Source organism: Callospermophilus lateralis, chromosome 13, assembly GCF_048772815.1.
Source record: "Callospermophilus lateralis isolate mCalLat2 chromosome 13, mCalLat2.hap1, whole genome shotgun sequence".
In the NCBI taxonomy this organism is placed as follows: domain Eukaryota; kingdom Metazoa; phylum Chordata; class Mammalia; order Rodentia; family Sciuridae; genus Callospermophilus; species Callospermophilus lateralis.
Window position 1 is genome coordinate 18835738 of NC_135317.1, and position 20678 is coordinate 18856415.

Below are 20678 nucleotides of genomic sequence, written 5' to 3' on the forward strand. Positions count from 1 at the left end.
TCAAATCTCACAGAACAGTTCTTGAGCCCCAGAGCATCTCTGTACTAGAGGTGCACTTTGAAAACTACAGTCTTAAGAGTGATTATGGAAATAGATTGTGAAGTGGGAATTTACCACTAATACAGCAACACCATTTCTGTGACATGCAGTTTCTTAAAACTGTCCTTACTGCAACTCAGCCATACTCCCCTTTCCCAGTGGAATATCAGTGTACTATTTGAAGGTAATTATTGAGCTTTTTATTCTTTGAGTGTACATCATAGAAAAATTCTTCATGAAATTAAAGTAACTAACAAAAAGTAATTAACAAACGCTTCTAAATTCCCCAACTACTCAGGAAGCTGAATTGCTTGTCCAGGGTAATGTTGTCACTTGTCAACCACATAATTTTTGGTTGTCTCTACAATGAACACTTTGCATTTATCTTCAAATAGTTCTTGTCTAAAGGCTTGGTTTTCTTGCCAGTTAATGGATCTTTTTGGGGGGGCGGGGGTTATTAACAAAGAAATAATAGAAGATAGCTATTGAAATCCTTTGCTATATGGTCTTTTATCCCCACACTTTTTTTTTTTTTTTGGGGGGGGGACTATTTTATTTCTCTCTTCAGTGTGAATGTTTTGCCGAGGAATATTTTGTACCATTGAGTGTTTCTCCTACTTAATCTCTTACAGTTTTACTTAATAGCAATTCTTGTATTTTATTGATGATATAACAATAACAATTAGAGCTATCATGTTAATTTAGAAAGTATGCATAATTCCTAAGGTATTGCTTTCAGACATTCTCATATTGGGCATTATCTCAAGTATTTGCATCTATATACATATTCACTAAATTATTAAGTATTTTGCAGTAATCTCCCCAATATTTAACTAGAATTCCTGAAGATGGTAGGAATCTCCCTGAAAGGCCATTTATTTGTCTTTATTTGTCACTAAGTGTATTTTTCTAGCTTCTTTATTATCTGAATCAATTATTTGTTAAAATGGTATTTGAAGTCTTTGAGTAATTTCACTTAACACAAACACACACACAGATAAGCCTCATTTATTCATTTAAAAATTTCAAGTTGATCATTTGATCATTTATTTTTTCTGACTATAATCTTACTTATTTTCTTAAAGAATCATAAAATGTTTCTGATGTGAGTCTCACTTCCTTTATTCATCATGGCTTTACCATGTGAAATATTTTTGCCAATGTGAAATATTTTTTACTTACTTGGGCTAATCCTGTGAGTTATCCCCTCCTCCACCTTTTTTCTTTTGTACCAAGATTGAACCCATGGGCGCTTAACTACTGAGCTACATCCCCTAGACATGTTTTTTATATTTTATTTAGAGAGGGGTCTTGCTAAGTTGCTTAGAGCCTCACTAAGTTGCTGAGCTGGCTTTGAACTTGTGATCCTCCTGCCTTAGCCTCCTGAGTTGCTGAGATTTCAGGCGTGCACCACTGTACTCAACTCCTTGTTTTATTTCAATAATTTTGAGTGGTGTAGTTGTGAATTTGGATGAAGTTTTATGCATCTTGTTTCAACAATAATACACTAACTTTGGTTTGTTAATAGGGCCACAGAAGAATGGTATGCTGCTCAGCATGGAGTGAAGACCACCCCATTTGCAACCTGTTCACCTGTGGGTTTGATAGGCAAGCCATCGGTTGGAACATCAACATTCCTGCATTGTTACAAGAAAAATAAGGTCATCTTATTAGTTTGGTGGTTTGCCATGGACCTTTGATTCATGCAGGCTTTTCTGCATATTAATCAGCCATTTTTGTGAGAGTTTCACCCTGAGAAGGGTGCTTTGTATATGTTCTTTTCACATTGTGCCCAGCTTGCATGAAATGTACAGAAAAATGTGTGATCATATTTTTTATTTTTGTCTTGTGTGTATATATTGGCATCCTCTGGTCAGTAGAAGTGAAGCTCACCTCCCATGCAGTACATAAAATGCTTGTAAGTTGTTGACATTTGACAGATGAACAGTAGGGCATTACATTTGTGTGAATTAAATGTGAACCTATGTACTTATTGTGAGGCATAAACAATCTGTTACATTTTCTGGAATAATTATACATATCTACCTTGTACTGGGAGGAATACAGAGCTGCATTTGCATTGGCTAATGAGTGGTGGGAATGATCAAAGATGGCATATCTACTTCTCTGTGAAGTTTTGGCATGTCCTATTGTGTAATTCAATTTCAATTTTAATTTTTATTACAGTTCTGTAAAAATAGCCTGGATTTACAACATTCAGAGAGTTTCTTTTGAAAAGAAAAGGTTTCTGCTCTTTTTATAGAAAATCATTTCAATTGCCTGAGGTCTTGTACTAGCAAATTCTAAAATATAATGATTCTAATCACTGATTTTAGATATTAAGCAAAATTTAAAGCACTTTAGTTTATAGCTGTAGTTATAAACAGTTTTTAGAAGTTTCAAATGACTTATCCATTGAATGTGACTTGACCTTTATAAGAAGGCCCTGCTACCTGAAAACAGAATCTTATTTATTTTCTACGTCATTGGTTTGCATATATCTGAATGGGTTCACTTCCTTGGTGGTATTTGAGAGCCAACAATGCAAATAAATGAGTACTACCTCAAAAATAAATATTTGGAAAATTTTGGAGTCTTAATGTTGCCTAGATAAAGCACTTTTTGATTCATAGCTGGAATACTGAATTAAATTTAGAAGGCAAGAAAGACAATCCTACCAAATGTATCCTGAAGGTAAAAGGTTCTTCAGTTAGGCTAATAGGATGATAACCATAACAAATAGTTCATAGGTAACAAGATGCTTTTGTCTTGAGTAGCTGGGATACCTCTCAGTGCCAATCCTACTGCACGAGTGAGCCTGTTATCCTTGCCTTCTTAAAAATTACTGTTCATCTGATATTTGTTAAGTTTATGTTTCTTATTGAGTTACAGTTTTGATAAAGAGACATCTCAGTTACTGCCCCTCACATTTTTAATCCTTTACATAAAGCCCTTTGGAGGCTAATCACTTGGAGAGGCACAGGAAGATAGTATTTAAAACTCTCATGGACATAGTTCCCTTCCCCAATTTCTTGTGTTTCCTCCTGTTTTGTGGTAATGTAGGAGGGCACCTGAGCTGGTAATGGATAGGTAGCCATTTGGCAAGGTATAGTACATAGGATGCTCAGGTGTCCTTTGGTGGAGCTTACTAACAGTGAGGAACACCTCATTGTTGGCACCTTTTACTTAGGTCCTACAAGAGCTGATCTTAGGAACTTCATAGTCGAATCATTTAGAGTAATTTTGAAATGACTAACAGCCAGGAAGGAATGACCCAAGAATAACCAATAATTAAGAGACAAACTACAAATGTTTTAGAATGATTTGAGTTTTTAAGCTAAACTGTTTAAAGTCCAACATGTTCTGATCACAAGTCTGACCATAGTGTTTTTGAGAACTGAAGTCAGACTGGTCACTGTGGTTTATTAGAATTTCAAGTTCCACCTTGTGTGTCCTGAGTGTATTCTGCTTGATGGAGTACTGCAACAAAATATTCACTGTGGCCTAATTTTACCTTACAGTGAGAGATCCCCTCTCACATCTGCTTATGCAAGGGCATCGATGAGCTGCACAGGCTGTGTTCTTGGGTTTCTTATATTTTAGTTTGAAATTCTAGATGTCTTAGAATGATAGTTAGAAACCATGAAAAATGTACACAAATAACTAAATCAAATTTAAAATGCAGTCTTTGCTAGACGAAAAAGATTTGAAGCTTTTAAAAATATATATGTATAATGTCCACGTAGTTCTATGGAGACTAGTGACCTTCACTGCCAATAGCTGCTCACCTCTTGTTAACTGGAGGAACCAGCCTCTAACACCAGAAATGAGGCTCCTCACTCATTTTCATGAGGGCAGAAGACCCTAATGGTGCTTGAGCAGAGTTCTCAGGAGCAGGATGTGACTTACTGTTAACTACTGTGTCATCTTCTAACGTGATCTCATCCTACTGCTGCTGTGGCCACAAGTGTTACTTTCGAGGAGTGGGGGGTGGTTCATATGTGCGTGTGTGTGTGTGTGTGTGTGTGTGTGCACATGCGTGCATGTGGCTGAAATTAAGTTGTGTTATCAGCCACATGGGATCTCATTTGAAATAGTGTTTGGAAATAGGAACACTATTATGTGCTGACGTGTCCAGGATTTCATTTAATAATGGAAGGAAAATATGTGGTTACTTAAAAATGTGTGTTGATACAAAAAAAATCATAAGAGATTTGTTGTTGGATAAAGCAACATTCTTTTTCTCAATCACTGCACATCAGTTTCTGTAGAGTCAAAAGTTTGTACATATTTTGGAATCTGAAGATTATGTAAATCATTTGTTACTTAAGTCTGTGAAAACAAGTTTCTTTGGAGGAAAAAGTATGCATTTGTAAGTGTTCTGTGGAATCATTTATTTTTATTGTATCAATGTAATTGTTTTTAAGTGTTCAGTGTCTACATTGCAATATGAAATTCATTAAAACATCCATGTTCCATAATTACTATTATAAAGTTTTTTTATTTGGGAGTCTCTTTACTATTTTTACTTTTTTCCTGTTTTACTGTGTGAAATATCATTATTATTAATTATATAAAAATTACAGTTGCCTAGCATTTAAACAAGTTATTTGTAATATTGCCCATTTGAAAAAAATTTAGACTTAACCCAATTGAGTTATATTTCCTATCCATTTCTTATTAAATGATGCATAATTATGCTTGTTTGTCCCATTACCACCCCAAATTCTTCTGGAAAAATTAACAGTGTGACCTAATATAAGTTTTAGGTGACATTTCTCAGAGTATCAAAATGCTTTTATTGTTCATATTACAGCAAGTTTGTGTGAGTTAAAATTGCAGTTTCAGAAAGTTGGACACATTTGCATTTTGGAAGAATGCAAATCAGGATTTGGCCATGTTTACTTGTACATTGTTATATTCTAATTCAAGTGAATGAGGCATTGTGGTTGTTATAGAAACTTCAGAAGGTGTTGAAGTACGACTGGATATTTCTTGCTTGTTAGTGGGTTCTGGGTTCTTTTTCATATTGGCAGATTTCACTGCCTAAATCACATAGGCAAAAGTGAGAAATTTCTCCTCTGTTTAACTTCTTTTTTATTCCTCACATAGCATGTGTTTGTCCAAATTTCATTTACACTTTCAGTTAAAAGTTCGTTATATTAATATAAAGAATAAAACAGAAGACTTGTATTGCTATAATTTCATCAAAATGCTGCAAAAACATTTCTCCTTTACTATCCATAAATTTTATTTTCTACTAATGATTTTTAATTTTTAAAAAATTATTTTAAAAATTGTAAACGTTTTATTATGTGCAACAAGTGATATATAGTCCATATTATGGTAAGTAAAAGCTGACAGTGAACACAGATGAAATTTGTAATTTTAAATTAATTTGTTAAAATACCTTTTGAATTAAGCAGCATGTGGTCAAAATGAAAACAGACTCAGCAGATCATTGGAGTTATAAGAACCTGTGTGAAAGACGTGATAAACTTTTGGGGAGGATCCATTTACGATTTGTGGGCTGAGATTTGAGAATCATGAGGGAGCTGCATTATATAGTTTGGTGAAGGAAATGACATTTAAACAGAAGCCTAAAAATTGTTGGGTGTATGCAGGGAATAATAAGAATAATTCCAGGCAAAGGGAAAGCTGCATATAAAGATGGTGAGAAAGAACTTAGCATGTTGCAGGTACTGAAATAAAAGTGCAGCCAGAGCATAGTATGAAAGGTGGAAGGTCCAGGATGAGGCTGGGGTGATGGACAGGTACCATCCCATTCAGAGGACTTAGGGAAGAGGGTGGATTTTATTCTGTGTGAACTGTACAAGGTGAAGATCAGATCATGGATGCATCCAGGTGAAAGCTTTGACTATTCTGGGTCTTTTATTCTTCCAAATGAATTTTAGGACTCTTCTCTAGTTCTGTGAAGAATGTCGTTGGTATTTTGATGGGAACTGCTTTGAATCTGTATTTTGCTCTTGGTAATATGGACATTTTTATAATATTAATTCTGCCTATCAGTGAACATGGAAGAACTTTACATCTTATGTCTTCTTCAACTTCTTTCTGCAGTGTTCTATATATAGTTTTTCATTGTAGAGGTCCTTGCCTTGGTTTGATTTATTGTTTTATTTGTTTATTATTTTTTGAAGCTATCAGGAATGGGATTTTTTTCCTGATTTTTTAAATCAGTTTCATTTTTGGTGTCTAGGTCAAGCTACTGATTTTTGTATGTTGATTTTGTAACCTTTCATTTTTCTGAATTAGTTTATTAGTTCCAGTGGTCTTCTGGTGGAATGTTTTTGATCTCTAAGTATAGGATCATATCATCTGCCAACAGTTGTAATTTGACTTTTCCTTTCCTATTCTTATCACTTTAATTTCCTTCTCTTGCCTAATTGCTCTGGCTAGAATTTTTAGTACAGTTCTGAATAGGAGTGGTGAGAGCAGATATTCTTGTCTTGTTCTGGATTGTAAAGGAAATGCTTTCAGTTTTGCCTCATTCACTCTGATGTTGGTTTGGGGTTTGTCATATATAGCCATTATGATATTGCGGTAAGTTCCTTCTATCTCTGGTTTCTTCAGTGTTTTTGTCATGAATGGGTGCTGAATTTTGTCAAAGGCTTTCTCAGCGTCTGTTGAGATGACTGTAATTTTTGTCCTTCATTGTACTTATGTGGTGAAGTATATTTATGATTTGCACATATCAAACTATCTTTGCAACCCTGGAATAAAATCAACATGGTTATGGTATAACAGTCTTCTTAATATGTTGAATACAATTTACTAGTATTATGGATTTTTTGCATCTAAGTTCATGAGGGATATTGGTCTCTAGTTTTCTTTCCTTGATATGTCCTTATCAGGCTTTGGTCTGAAAGTGATACTGGCTTCATAGAATGAATCTAGAAATATTCCATCCCTTTATATTTCATGGAATAATTTGAGGAGCATTGGCATTAGTTCTCCTTTAAGGTCTGGTAGAATTGAATTGAGAATCCATCTGGTCATAGGCTTTTCTCTGTTGGAAGACTTTTTATTACTGCTTCTATCTCATTGCTAGTTTTTAGTCTGTCTAGATTTTCTATGTTCTCTTGATTCAATTTTAGCAGGTCATGTGTGTCTACAAATTCCAGGTTTTAAAGTCCCAAACAATCCTCTGGATTTCTGTAGTGACTGTTGTGATTTCTCTCTTTTCATCTTGAGTTTTATTAATTTGGGTCTTCTCTTTTTGTTTGCTTAGTTTCACTAAGGGTTTATCAGTCTCGTTTATCTTTTCAAAGATAAAATTCATTTTATTGAGCCTTGTATTTTAAAAATTCTTTATTTTATTGATTTAATTTATTTCATTCTACTGAATTATTTCCTTTCTTCTACTGGTTTTAGAATTGGTTTGTTTTTGCTTTTCAGGGCCCTTTATGTGTATCATTTGGTTGCTTTATTATCTGATTTTTCTTATGTCGGCACTCATAACTGTAAACTTTCCTATTAAAACTGCCTTCATAGTGTCCTAGAAGTTCTGATATATTGTATCACTATTCTTTTTTTTTTTTTTTTTTAGTGTTTTTTAGTTGGAGGTGAATGCAATATCTTTATTTTGTTTGTTTATTTCCAGTAGTGCTGAGGATCAAACCCAGTGCCTCACATGTGCGAGGCAAGCGCTCTGCCACTGAGCCACAACCCCAACCCTTGTTTGATTCTAAATTGTTAAATTTCTACTCTGATTTCTTCTATTGTACATTCATCATGGAAAAGTTTATTGTTCAATCTCCATGTAGTTACATAAATTTTGTTAGGGGTTATTGATTCAATTTTTTGGTGTTGATTTCTGATTTCATTCCACTGTTTTGATAGGGTCATCATAAGTTGCATTAGATGCAAGGGATGATATAATTTAAAAAAAGTATTTTGTGAGTTGCTTTGTGCTCTAAAATATGGTCTGTTTTGGAGAAAGTTCTATGTGCAACTAAGAAGAGAGTGAATTTGGCTGTTGTGGAATATTCTGTAGATGTCTGTTAAGTTCATTTGATTTATAATATTTTTATTGGTCCAAATAATCTTTACTGAGTTCAAGTCTCAGTGACCTTTTGGTGAGAGACTTGTGTGGAAATCAACCAGTATATTGTATTAGGGTCTATCTATGTCTTTTGAGTAGTGTATGTTTTACATAATTCAGTGCACCAATGTCTGGGGCATAAACATTTACTATTGTTACATCTTCTTGTAAGATTGTTCCCTTTGCCAGTATGAACTGACCTTCTTTGTCTCTTCTGATTAATTTTGGCTTGAAGTCTTCTTTGTTGGATATGACAAAAATTTAATTCTGCTTGTTTGGGGGCTCCCTTGCCAAGGTATCAGTTTCAATCCTTTCATTTTTAACCTGTGGCTTTTTCCACTTCCATTCAGTGCTATTACAGAGTCGTTTATTAAATCCTGCCATTTTGATTAATATTCTGATATTTAATTTGGTCCTGTTTCTCTTTTGTTAGCTACACTTCAAATAAGATGTGTCCTTTTGAGAGCCTTGGGGTTTCTTTTCTACTTTTTCCGTGTGTAGTATTTCTTCAAGTATTTTCTATAGTGCTGGCTTAGTAATCATTAATCCTTTTAGTTTCTGCTTATCTTGGAAGGTTTTTTTTTTTTTTCCTTTTAAATTAGTTATACATGACAGTAGAATGCATTTTGGCACATTGCACACAAATGGAGCACAACTTCTTCCTCTGGCTGAACATGGTGCAGAATCACACCGGTAGTGAATCATACTTGTATGTAGGGTAATAATGTTCTCATTCCACTGCCTTTCCCATCCCATACCCTCTCTCCTCCCCTCACTCCCTTTTGCACAATCCAAAGTTCTTTCATGTTAATATGGATTAACATCTGCTTATCAAAGAAAACATTTGGCTTTTGTTTTTTGGGGTTTGGCTTATTTCACTTAGCATGATTTTCTCTAGCTCCTTCCATTTACCTGAAATGTCGTCGTCTCATTCTTCTTTAAGGCTGAGTAATATTCCATTTTACATATTTACTGCATTTTCTTTATCCATTCATTTGTTGAAGGGCACCTATAGGTTGGTTCCATAGTTCAGCTATTGTGAGTTGATATGGCTGTTTCATTGTAGTGTACTGATTTTAAGTCCTTTGGGTATAAACTGAGGTGTGGGATAGCTGGATCAAATGGTGGTTCCATTCCAAGTTTTCTGAGGAATCTCCATACTGCTTTCCAGAGTGGTTGCACCAATTTGCAGTCTCACCAGCAATGTATGAGTGTGACTTTTCCCCCACATCCTTGCCAATGTTTATTGTTAGTTATATTCCTAATAATTGCCATTCTGATTGGAGTGAGATGAGATCTTAGAGTAGTTTTGATTTGCATTTCTCTTATTACTAGAGATGATGAACGTTTTTTCTTATGCTTGTTGAACAGTTGAATTTCTTCTGTGAAGTGTCTGTTCAGTTTGTTAGCCCACTTATTGATTGGGCTATTTGGTTTCTTTGCTGTTAAGTTTTTCGAGTTCTTTATATATCCTGGAGATTAGTGCTCTATCTGAGCTGCATGTGGTAAAGATTTTCTGCCATTCTGTGGGTTCTCTTTCCTCATGTTATTGACTGTTTGCTGAGAAGAAGCTTTTTAGTTTGAGTCCATCTTATTTATTGATTCTTGATTTTACTTCTTCTGCTTTTAGTCTTGGAAGGATGTTTTAATTTCTTATTTGATTCTGAAGGAAAGCTTTGCTGGATACAGCAATCTTGATTGGCAGTTATTTTCTTATAGGACTTGGAATACATTGTTCCACATCCTCCTGGATTTTAAGAGTTTGTGCTGAGAAATCAGAATCAATTCTGATTAGCTTCCTTTGTATATGACCTGAACTTTTCCATTATGACTTTTAAAATTCTGTCCTTATTCTGTATGTTAGAAATTTTAATTATATTGTATCATGGGGAGGTTATTTTTTATGTTGTCTGTTTGGGAGTCTGAATGCATCCCATCTGGATGTCCATCTCATTCTCAAGTGTTGAAAACTTTTCTGTTATTTCCCTGAAGAGGTTTGCCATACCATTAGCCTTCATCTCACAACCCTCTTCACTTCTGATGATTCTTAAGTTTGATCTCTTCATGTTTTCCCAGAGTTCTTGTATATTCTGGTCATGGTTACTTTTTTCCTTTTCTTTAATATTGTCTGAATGTTCAAGGTTGACCACTTTGTCTTCCAGTTCTTAGATTCTGTCTTCAACATAATCTACTTTATTAGACTTTCAACTGAACATTTTGTTTTGTATTTCATTTCCAAGATTTCTGTTTTTTTCCAATATCTCCTTATTGAATTTCTCATCTATATCCTGTATTCACTTCCCTAATTTATTCCATTTTTTATATATTCACTTGGATTTTAATGGTCATTTTTATAATCATCCTTTTTGAATTATTTATCTGGTATTTTATGTTACCTTATTTTTTCATATTTCTTGTATTGGGTCTTTTTTGTTGTTGTTTTTACTGTTTTTTTTTTTTTGTTTTGGTACCAGGGATTGAACCCAGGGACACTTTAGCACTGAGCCACATCCATAGCCGTTTTTAATATTTATTTACGGACATGGTCTCATTGAGTTGCTTAGGGCCTCGATAAGTTGCTGAAGTTGATGTTGGACTCGCAGTCTTCCTTCCTCCCCCCTCTCCCCCAGCCACTGTTCTGTTGGATTTTATGTATCTTAGGGGTGAATTTCTCTTCCACTCTTATGTGGGCCTTTTCAGGTAACTGTCTTCTCTTACCAGTGTTCCGGGATATCAGGTTGTAATGAATTTGTCAATATACTTTCAAATAAGTTTTTTAGTATAGTTTGCCTTCTGATTCTTTGGTGGTGATTAGCATATTAGCATATATTATGCCAGAGCTAGAGGATTCCACTTTGTTCTTAGGTATCAAAAGAATGATATCTTTCTTGATATACAACTGTGTTGTGGTTGCTCTGACTTAATATTCTATATTCTAACAGGGTATGGGAGTGATCTAAATTGAGACTCCCTGCAGTTGTGTCTGAAGGCTTTGTGTTAATTATGTTTTTTTTTTTTTTTCTGTAGGAAAGGATGTCCATGAGTGGGACCTGAGGCCCTTCCCCACTTCCTCCTATTTGGGGCTTGGTCATTAGTTTACGGTGTTTGTCTCTTCTTTGAATTAAAGTATTGTTGGAGTTTGAGTGTGGTTAGCTTGTGTGTGGAACAAAGGGTCCTGTCTCTTAGCTGGGCTTGCTCTGCAGCAGAATCTCTAGTCTGGATTCCCAGCACCTCGCAGAAAAAGGGGAAACAAAACAAGAGCAGAACAATATGTAGCATTAATTTAAAACAAACAGTGTCTACTATGACATCTACAACACTAGTTACCACAAAAACAGGAATGGTGGGGTCAGCAGTTACCAGCAGTCAAAACAGTCAATAACTGAGGTCTAGGTCTGCCATTCAGCTCAACAGCAGGTGTCAGCTATGTCATCCACAGCCCCCATAATGGCACCAACATGAATGGCAGCGGCAGGAGTTACAGTAACCAAATAGTTCTACAAAAGAAGTTTAAAAATACAATTTATTAAGAGAAAATAAATTGTGATGGAAGGTGAAAAAAAGTTTAGAATGTTCAAAATGTGAACCAACCAGAAGAGATCTAGGAAGTGATGGCTGTAAAGGAGGAGAAAAGAGATAGTTGAGGGAGAGGAAGAGAGTGTGGTTATGAGAGGGAGATGAAAGGAGAGCGAGAGAAATGAGAAAAACCAAACCATACCATGACAAAATAACCCTAACCCTCAAAAGACAAGACTAGTAAGTAATGATCATTTTAAAAATGAGAAAAAATAGGTATCTGTGTATCCATAGAGCAATCAGGTTGACAAGAACACACACACACAGATTCTTTTTTTTTTTTTTTAAGTTGTAGATAGACACAATATCTTTATTTTATTTTTATGTGGTGCTGAGGATGGAACCCAGGACCTTGCACGTGCTAGGTGAGCGTTGTACCGCTAAACCACAACCCCAGCCCACACATAGATTCTTTTTTTTTTTTCTGAAAATTTTTTTTTAATTATTATTTTTATTTTTTTCATCTTTCATACATTTGATTCAAGTGAGTTATGCATTTCCATTTTTACCCCAAATACAAATTGCAGAATCACATCAGTTACACATTCACAATGTTTACATAATGCCATATTAGTGACTGTTGTATTCTGCTGTCTATCCCCCTCCCCTCCCCTCCCATCTTCCCTCTCTACCTCATCTGTTGTTGTTCCGTTCTCTCCCTTCCCCCCCTTTCCCCTCACAACCTCTTATATGTGATTTCGTACAACGCTGAGGGTTTCCTTCCGTTTCCATGCAATTTCCCTTCTCTCTCCCTTTCCCTCCCATCACTCGTCTCAGTTTAATGTTAATCTTTTCCTCATGCTCTTTCCCCCTGTTCAGTTCTTAGTTGCTCTCCTTAAATCAAAGAAGACATTTGGCATTTGTTTTTTAAGGATTGGCTAGCTTCACTTAGCATAATCTGCTCTAGTGCCATCCATTTCCCTGCAAATTCCATGAATTTGTCATTTTTAGTGCTGCATAATACTCCATTGTGTATAGATGCCCCCTTTTTTTTATCCATTCATCTATTGAAGGGCATCTAGCTTGGTTCCACAGTCTAGCTATTATGAATTGTGCTGCTATGATCATTGATGTGGTAGTATCCCCATAGTATGCTCCTTTAAGGTCCTCAGGGAATAGTCCGAGGAGGGCGATAGCTGGGTCAAATGGTGGTTCCATTCCCAGCTTTCCCAGGAATCTCCATACTGCTTTCCATATTGGCCGCACCAATTTGCAGTCCTACCAGCAATGTACAAGTGTACCCTTTTCCCCACATCCTCGCCAGCACTTATTGTTGTTTGACTTCCTAATGGCTGCCAATCTTACTGGAGTGAAATGGTATCTTAGAGTGGTTTTGATTTGCATTTCTCTGACTGCTAGAGATGGTGAGCATTTTTTCATGTACTTATTGATTGGTTGTATGTCCTCTTCTGAGAAGTGTCTGTTCAGGTCCTTGGCCCATTTGTTGATTGGGTTATTTGTTGTCTTACTGTTTAATTTTTTGAGTTCTTTGTACATTCTGGAGATTAGGGCTCTATCTGAAGTGTGCAGAGTAAAGATTTGTTCCCAGGATGTAGGCTCCCTATTTACTTCTCTTATTGTTTCTCTTGCTGAGAAAAAACTTTTTAGTTTAAGTAAGTCCCATTTGTTTATTCTTGTTATTAACTCTTGGGCTATAGGCATCCTATTAAGGAATTTGGAGCCTGACCCCACAATATGTAGATCGGAGCCAACTTTTTCTTCTATCAGTTGCAGGGTCTCTGATTTGATATCCAGCTCCTTGATCCATTTTGAGTTAACTTTTGTGCATGGCGAGAGAAAGGGATTCAGTTTCATTTTGTTGCATATGGATTTCCAATTTTCCCAGCACCATTTGTTGAAGATGCTATCCTTCCTCCATTGCATGTTTTTAGCCCCTTTATCAAATATAAGAAAGTTGTAATTTTGTGGATTGGTTTCTGTGTCCTCTATTCTGTACCATTGATCCACCTGCCTGTTTTGGTACCAGTACCACGCTGTTTTTGTTACTATTGCTTTGTAGTACAGTTTGAACTCTGGTATCGCTATACCTCCAGATTCACACTTCCTGCTTAGAATTGTTTTTGCTATTCTGGGTCTTTTGTTATTCCATATGAATTTCATGATTGCTTTATCTATTTCTACAAGAATTGCCATTGGGATTTTGATTGGCATTGCATTAAACCTGTAGAGAACTTTGGGTAATATCGCCATTTTGATAATGTTAGTTCTGCCTATCCATGAACATGGTACATTTTTCCATCTTCTAAGACCTTCTTCTATCTCTCTCTTTAGGGTTCTGTAGTTTTCATTGTATAAATCTTTCACCTCTTTTTTAGGTTGATTCCCAAGTATTTTATTTTTTTTTGAGGATATTGTGAATGGAATGGTTTTCCTCATTTCCATTTCAGAAGTTTTGTTGCTGATATACAGGAATGCCTTTGATTTATGCATGTTGATTTTATATCCTGCCACTTTGCTGAATTCATTTATTAACTCTAGCAGTTTCTTTGTAGACCCTTTTGGGTCTGTTAAGTATATTATCATGTCATCCGCAAATAGCGATAATTTAAGTTCTTCTTTTCATATTTTTATGCCTTTAATTTCTTTTGTCTGTCTAATTGCTCTGGCTAGTATTTCAAGAACTAAATTGAATAGAAGTGGTGAGAGAGGGCATCCCTGTCTAGTTCCAGATTTTAGAGGGAATGCCTTCAGTTTTTTTCCATTTAGAATGATGTTAGCCTGAGGCTTAGCATATATAGCTTTTACAATGTTGAGGTAAGTTCCTGTTATCCCTAGTTTTTCTAGTGTTTTGAACATAAAGGGATGCTGTACTTTGTCTAATGCTTTTTCTGCATCTATCGAGATGATCATATGGTTCTTGTCTTTAAGTCTATTGATGTGGTGAATAACATTTATTGATTTCCGTATATTGAACCAGCCTTGCATCCCAGGGATGAATCCTACTTGATCATGGTGCACAATTTTTTTGATATGCTTTTGTATTCAATTCGCCAGGATTTTATTGAGAATTTTTGCATCTAAGTTCATTAGAGATATTGGTCTATAGTTTTCTTTCTTTGAAGTGTCTTTGTCTGGTTTTGGGATCAGGGTTATGTTGGCCTCATAGAATGAATTTGGAAGAGCTCCTTCTTTTTCTATTTCTTGAAATAGCTTGAAAAGTATTGGTATTAATTCTTCTTTGAAGGTTTTGTAGAACTCTGCTGTATACCCATCTGGTTCCGGGCTTTTCTTAGTTGGTAGTCTTTTGATGGCCTCTTCAATTTCTTCTTTTGTTATTGGTCTATTTAAATTGTGAGTGTCTTCCTGTCTCAATCTGGGCAGATCATATGACTTAAGAAATTTATCGATATCTTCACTATCTTCTATTTTATTGGAATATAGGGTTTCAAAATACTTTTTAATTATCTTCTGTATTTCTATAGTGTCTGTTGTGATATTGCCTTTTTCATCCCGTATGTTAGTAATTTGCGTTCTCTCTCTTCTTCTCTTCGTTAGCATGGCTAAGGGTCTGTTGATCTTATTTATTTTTTCAAAGAACCAACTTTTAGTTTTATCAATTTTTTCAATGGTTTTTTTTGTTTCAATTTCATTGATTTCTGCTCTGATTTTAATTATTTCTTGTCTTCTGCTATATTTGCTGTTGTTTTGCTCTTCCTTTTCTAAGGTTTTAAGATGTAGTGTGAGTTCATTTATTTGTTGGTTTTTTTCTTTTTTTGAGGAATGAACTCCAGGAAATGAATTTCCCTCTTAAAACTGCTTTCATTGTGTCCCATAGATTCTGGTATGTTGTGTCTGTATTGTTGTTTATCTCTAGGAATTTTTTGATTTCCTCCTTTATATCTTCTGTAACCCATTGATCATTCAGTAACATATTATTCATTTTCCAGGTGATGCAGGATTTTTCCTTCCTTCTTTTGTCATTGATTTCCAGCTTCATTCCATTATGGTCAGATATGGTGCATGGTATTATCTCCACACCTTTATATTTACTGAGAGTCGCCCTATGGCATAATATATGGTCTATCTTTGAGTAGGATCCATGTGCTGCTGAGAAGAATGTGTATCCACTTGATGATGGTTGATATATTCTATATATGTCGGTTAAATCTAGGTTATTGATTGCATTATTGAGATTTATAGTTTCTTTGTTCAGCTTTTGTCTAGAGGATCTGTCCAATGGTGAGAGTGGTGTGTTGAAGTCCCCCATAATTATTGTGTTGTGGTCTATTTGACTCTTGAACTTGAGGAGAGTTTGTTTTATGAACGTTGCAGCACCATTGTTTGGTGCATACAAATTGATAATTGGTATGTCTTGATGGTGGATGGTTCCTTTTAACAGTATATAGTGTCCTTCTTTATCCCTTTTGATTACCTTAGGTTTGAAGTTGACTTTATTCAATATGAGAATGGCCACTCCTGCTTGCTTCCGAGGGCCATGTGAGTGGTATGATTTTTTCCAACCTTTCACCTTCAGTCTGTGTATGTTTTTTCCTATCATATGAGTCTCCTGAAGGCAGCATATTGTTGGATTTGTTTTTTTAATCCAGGTTACTAGCCTATGTCTCTTGATTGTACTTCCAGTCATGTTTATTTATTTATTTATTTTAGATTGGCTAGTTTTCCCTCTTTGGTTATTTTTATCCCCCTTTACTGAGATACTTCCCACTGTTAGTTTTGGGCGCTATTTTTCAATTCCTCTTCTTGTAATATTTTGCTCAACATGCTTTGCAGTGCTGGTTTTCTGGCTGCGAATTCTTTTAGCTTTTGTTTATCGTGAAATATTTTAATTTCATTGTCAAATCTGAAGCTTAGTTTTGCTGGATACAGTATTCTTGGTTGGAGTCCATTATTTTTAGTGTTTGAAATACGTTGTTCCAGGATCTTCTCGCTTTCAAAGTCTGTGATGAAAAATCAGTCGTTAACCTAATTGGTTTACCCCTAAATGTAATCTGCCTCCTTTCTCTCGTATTTTAGTATTCTCTCCTTGTCCTGTATGTTAGCTATCTTCATAATTATGTGTCTTGGAGTTGGTCTATTATGGTTTTGGATGTTTGGGGTCCTGTAAGCTTCCAGGATTTGGCAATCCATTCCATCTTTCATCTCTGGGAAGTTTTCTAGTATTATCTCATTTAATAAGTTATCCATTCCTTTGGACTGAATCTCTGTGCCTTCTTCTATCCCAATGACTCTCAAATTTGGTCTTTTGATGATATCCCATATCTCTTGGATAGATTGCTCATGAGATTTCAGCATCTTTTCTGTGTTGACTATATTCTTTTCAAGTTGATATACTTTGTCTTCATTATCTGATGTTCTGACTTCTACTTGATCTAGTCTGTTTGTAATATTCTCATTAGCGCTTTTAATCTGATTTACAGTTTCTTGCATTTCTATGATTACAGCTTGATTTTTTTTTAACACCTCTATCTCCTGGTAAAGCTCATTCTTTGCGGATTGAATTTTTGTGGTTAGTTCCTCTTCAAAATATACTTTCAATGCTTGGATTTGCTGTCTCATGTCTTCTCTAATATTCTGTTCCATCTGAATTAGGTATGCCTTGATTTCTTTCCCTGACCATGTTTCTGATTCTTCTAGGCCCTCCTGTAAATTTAGGTTGTCCTCTATTGTTTGTAACCCTTTCTTCCCTTGTTTTGTCATATTGTTCACATTGCTTTCCAGCTCTGTTTGACTGCTTTGTAACTGCTTTCTCCTATACATTAGTTTTGGCTTTGTATATCTCTGTTGTCTCTCTTTTGTGGTGGGAGATTATGCCTAGAAATGTTGTTGTACTTTAAAGCTGATTCATTCAATTCATATAAGGCTTCTAGGTTCTGTATGCATATAATGATTTGCTGTTTGTCCTTAGGACTATATGTTTAGGTTAGGTGCTCTGGTGGTACGATGGTTAGTATGTCTTGGCTATTTTAGAAGATTGCTCCACTGAAGGTGGATACTACCAGGCAATTGGATCAGGGTGTTGGTAGTAGCTAGGTATTTAGGAGTCTTATAGACAGTCTCGAGACATTCACCTATTTGCATTTAGACAATTACACGCAATGGAAGATGTAATGCTTGGGATGAGAGTTGGGGGATAGGGGAATGAAGGTGCTGTTAAAAAGAAAAAAGGATAGAGGGAGAGATAGATTAGAGGGGAATGAAAAGAACAATAAAACTTGAAATGGGATAGAAAGAGAGAAGGAAAAGGGGAGAAAGGAACAGGGAGAGAAGAAGGAGAGAGAGAAAAAAAAGAAATATCGACAACAGCAACAACGACAAAAAAAAAAAAAAATTCACAGTCTTAGAGATCCACCTTCTTCTCTTCCAGTAGGCGGAGCTGTGCCCTCCAAGCTGAGCGTCTGCTCTCTACCTGCCGAGAGCTATCTCAGTAGAGCTATCTCAGTATGGCGTCTCCTGAGAGTCTCTCAGACTTGTCAGTCCAGAGCCATTTCACTTCTCCAGCCCTTAACCCCCTTCCTCCTGTCAGCCTGCCAGCCAGGACCTGTTCCCCAGACGTGATTCCCCAGAGATCTAGTTACACTTGCAGCTCCACCGCATGTCCCTTTTAAGCCCCCGTACTGTGGTAAACTGGCAGCTAAGACCTTGGGGGTCACCGCTGGTGATATGGGGGGCTGGGAGTCTGGGAATCCCCTCTGCTTCCCTACAGCCCTGAGAAGTCAATGAAGTTTCCTGGCTGCTTGTATCAGTATGGCGGAGTCACGCACCTGCTAAAGTGGCTTCTGCTGGGAAGGAATTCCGCCGGCTGAACTCCGATGATGTCACCTCTCTGCTATGGCGGGCCCCAGGCTCCTTGCCGGAGTGTCCGAGGGGAAAGGTGGGACTGGACCGGCCCGGTTCGCCTCAGTTCTGGCTCCTGGAGGCTTGGCTAAAGACTTCTTCCTGCCAAACTGCGTCTCCGTGTCTAGCGGGTCCCAGTCACTTTGGCTGTGGGCGGGAGAACGGATCTGCAGCTGCGCCCTCGGTGCGCAGGCTGTGCTGGTGGATCTGAAACTCCGTGGCGGGGTCCCGTTCGTCCGGTTCACACAGACGCTTCAAAAAAATCCTAGTAGCTCCCAGGCAGTCTCTCTTCCGTGTAATTTTGCTAGGAGAATCTCCGTTGGTAGAATCTAAGAGTTATCCTTGCGGCTTTGTGACCCCATCACTGGGGGTGCATGAAAAGCGCAGCCTCTCTGCCCGCTGCCATGTTGGATCCCCTCAGAATGTTTCCACTTTATTGTCTGTAAACTCTTCTTTGGTAAACAGAAGACAAGAAACCCAAGAGAAGGGAGCACGCACGTACAGAAGGCGAGGAGAGGGCAGAGGCCCTCCGCAACTGGAGCTCTGGGAGACAGCGACACCATTACCCCACACATAGATTCTTAATGAAAGAATTCTTCATGGAGGTGGTGAGAACCGTTGACACGGACAGAGGATCGCTGCCTGTGCCTGACCTTTTCTCTGTTTCTTCTTGGGCTGGGAACCCCTTGGAACAAGGGCTGGGGGTTGTTAAGCCTTTTCTCCTTTTGTGTTGCTCACTGAGCTGCCAGCCGGAGTGGCTTAAAACTGAAGCTGGTGGCAAAATAGGTTTCATGCCTTCTCCCCCGTAGGAGGTAGGATGGAATGGAAAGTCCTGTTGATTACAGTTTCCACCAGACAGAGCATGCACTCCTAGGGTGGGGCTGCTAGAGAGTTCTGTGAGGGGAGTTCTGGTGGTTGGGGCTTTGGTCCAATCGGGCTGTAGGGACTTTGTTGGATATTATCTAGTCTGGGCTGGTTAGGTTACCATATCCTTAGGTCCAGGCAGATGTGGACCTCTGCTGGGAGTCAGGATCCTCCCAAGAAATCAGAGGGCAGAGGAGCCAACCCTCTGCACACTTCTCACTCTCTGTTGCCCATGAATAAGTCCTTCCCAGGGTTAGTCGCTGAAGATGTCACACCTGCCTGTCAAGTGTCCTGACCTCCTTCAGCTGGTCACGTGAGCTGTAACTCAAAGGGAAAGCAAGTTGCACTCCCCACCAGATCTCTGACTGGAGGCTGCCTGAGTACGGTCTTCTTCCTGTATCGATCACCTTCTACTAGGTGTGCTCTAGACCACGTCAGTACTTGCGAGGACAGTGTGGCAATGTTTGCTGTGATCTCCCGGGCTGTAGCAGCAGCAAGCTGGCTCTTTTCAGATTTCTGCTTGCCAATTGAGAAACACAGCACTTTCCAACAGCAGCACACGGAGCTGCCTCTGGCTCAGTTGACTACAGACTGCTTTTATGCTCTCCAGGTCTTTCAGAGCCCAATTTGTCCTCTTGTTTCTCTTTCTGTGCTTCCCTCACTTCTGTGCTAAACTCTTTCTGCTGTGGCTGCTCCAACTGGCTTGGCTCTGATGTACTTTTTCTTGTTTTTTGTTCAATACCCCTGATTTTCTGAGTCACTGAGAGACTGTCCATCTAATATTGAATTTCAGTAGATTCCCTCTTGATACACCCACCTTGCTGAGAAGCAATACTCCTGTTCATTGATTCCTGAGCCAGGGAGCAACTTCCTATATCTGCCATCTTGAATTTCCCCCATAGGCATTTTGCCACCACCACTTCACAAACAACACTATCACTTTCTCACACTTTGAGCACTTTCTCTCACACATCTAGTTACTTTTAGGAAGAGAATCACTTTCCATTATGTGATCCTTCTTCCATGTATGTTTCACTGGTTGAGGGGACAGAACACCTAAACTGCCCCCTAATCAGGACTCTCCCTTGAAAATTTTACAGCAGGAACAGAAAGCTGGTCTCTGCAAGAAGTGTGCATGTTTTTAGTCAGAGTGGAAATTATGTGAGTTCTTCGAATTGCTAAAAGAAAACTATTAGAATTAAATACTCAGCAAAACAACTTCCTTTCAAGAATGAGTATGAAATAGACATACTGGAATAAATAAAAGGCTAGTGGCACTTTTTAAGAAGATAGTGTAAAAAGAAAAAAGTTTATGATA

General features: G+C 37.3%; 1 protein-coding gene across 2 annotated transcripts in view; it reads left to right on the forward strand.

Annotated features, from left to right (window-relative positions):
* Positions 1-4520, forward strand: part of Wdr37 (WD repeat domain 37) — a 71497-nt gene extending 66977 nt beyond the window's left edge. For both annotated transcript variants that reach the window (XM_076831798.1, XM_076831797.1), the window contains one exon: positions 1568-4520. In XM_076831798.1, the coding sequence (XP_076687913.1) occupies positions 1568-1699 (132 nt within the window). In that variant the 3' untranslated portion in view covers positions 1700-4520. The remainder of the gene's footprint in view (positions 1-1567) is intronic.
* The last annotated feature ends 16158 nt before the right edge of the window (positions 4521-20678 follow it).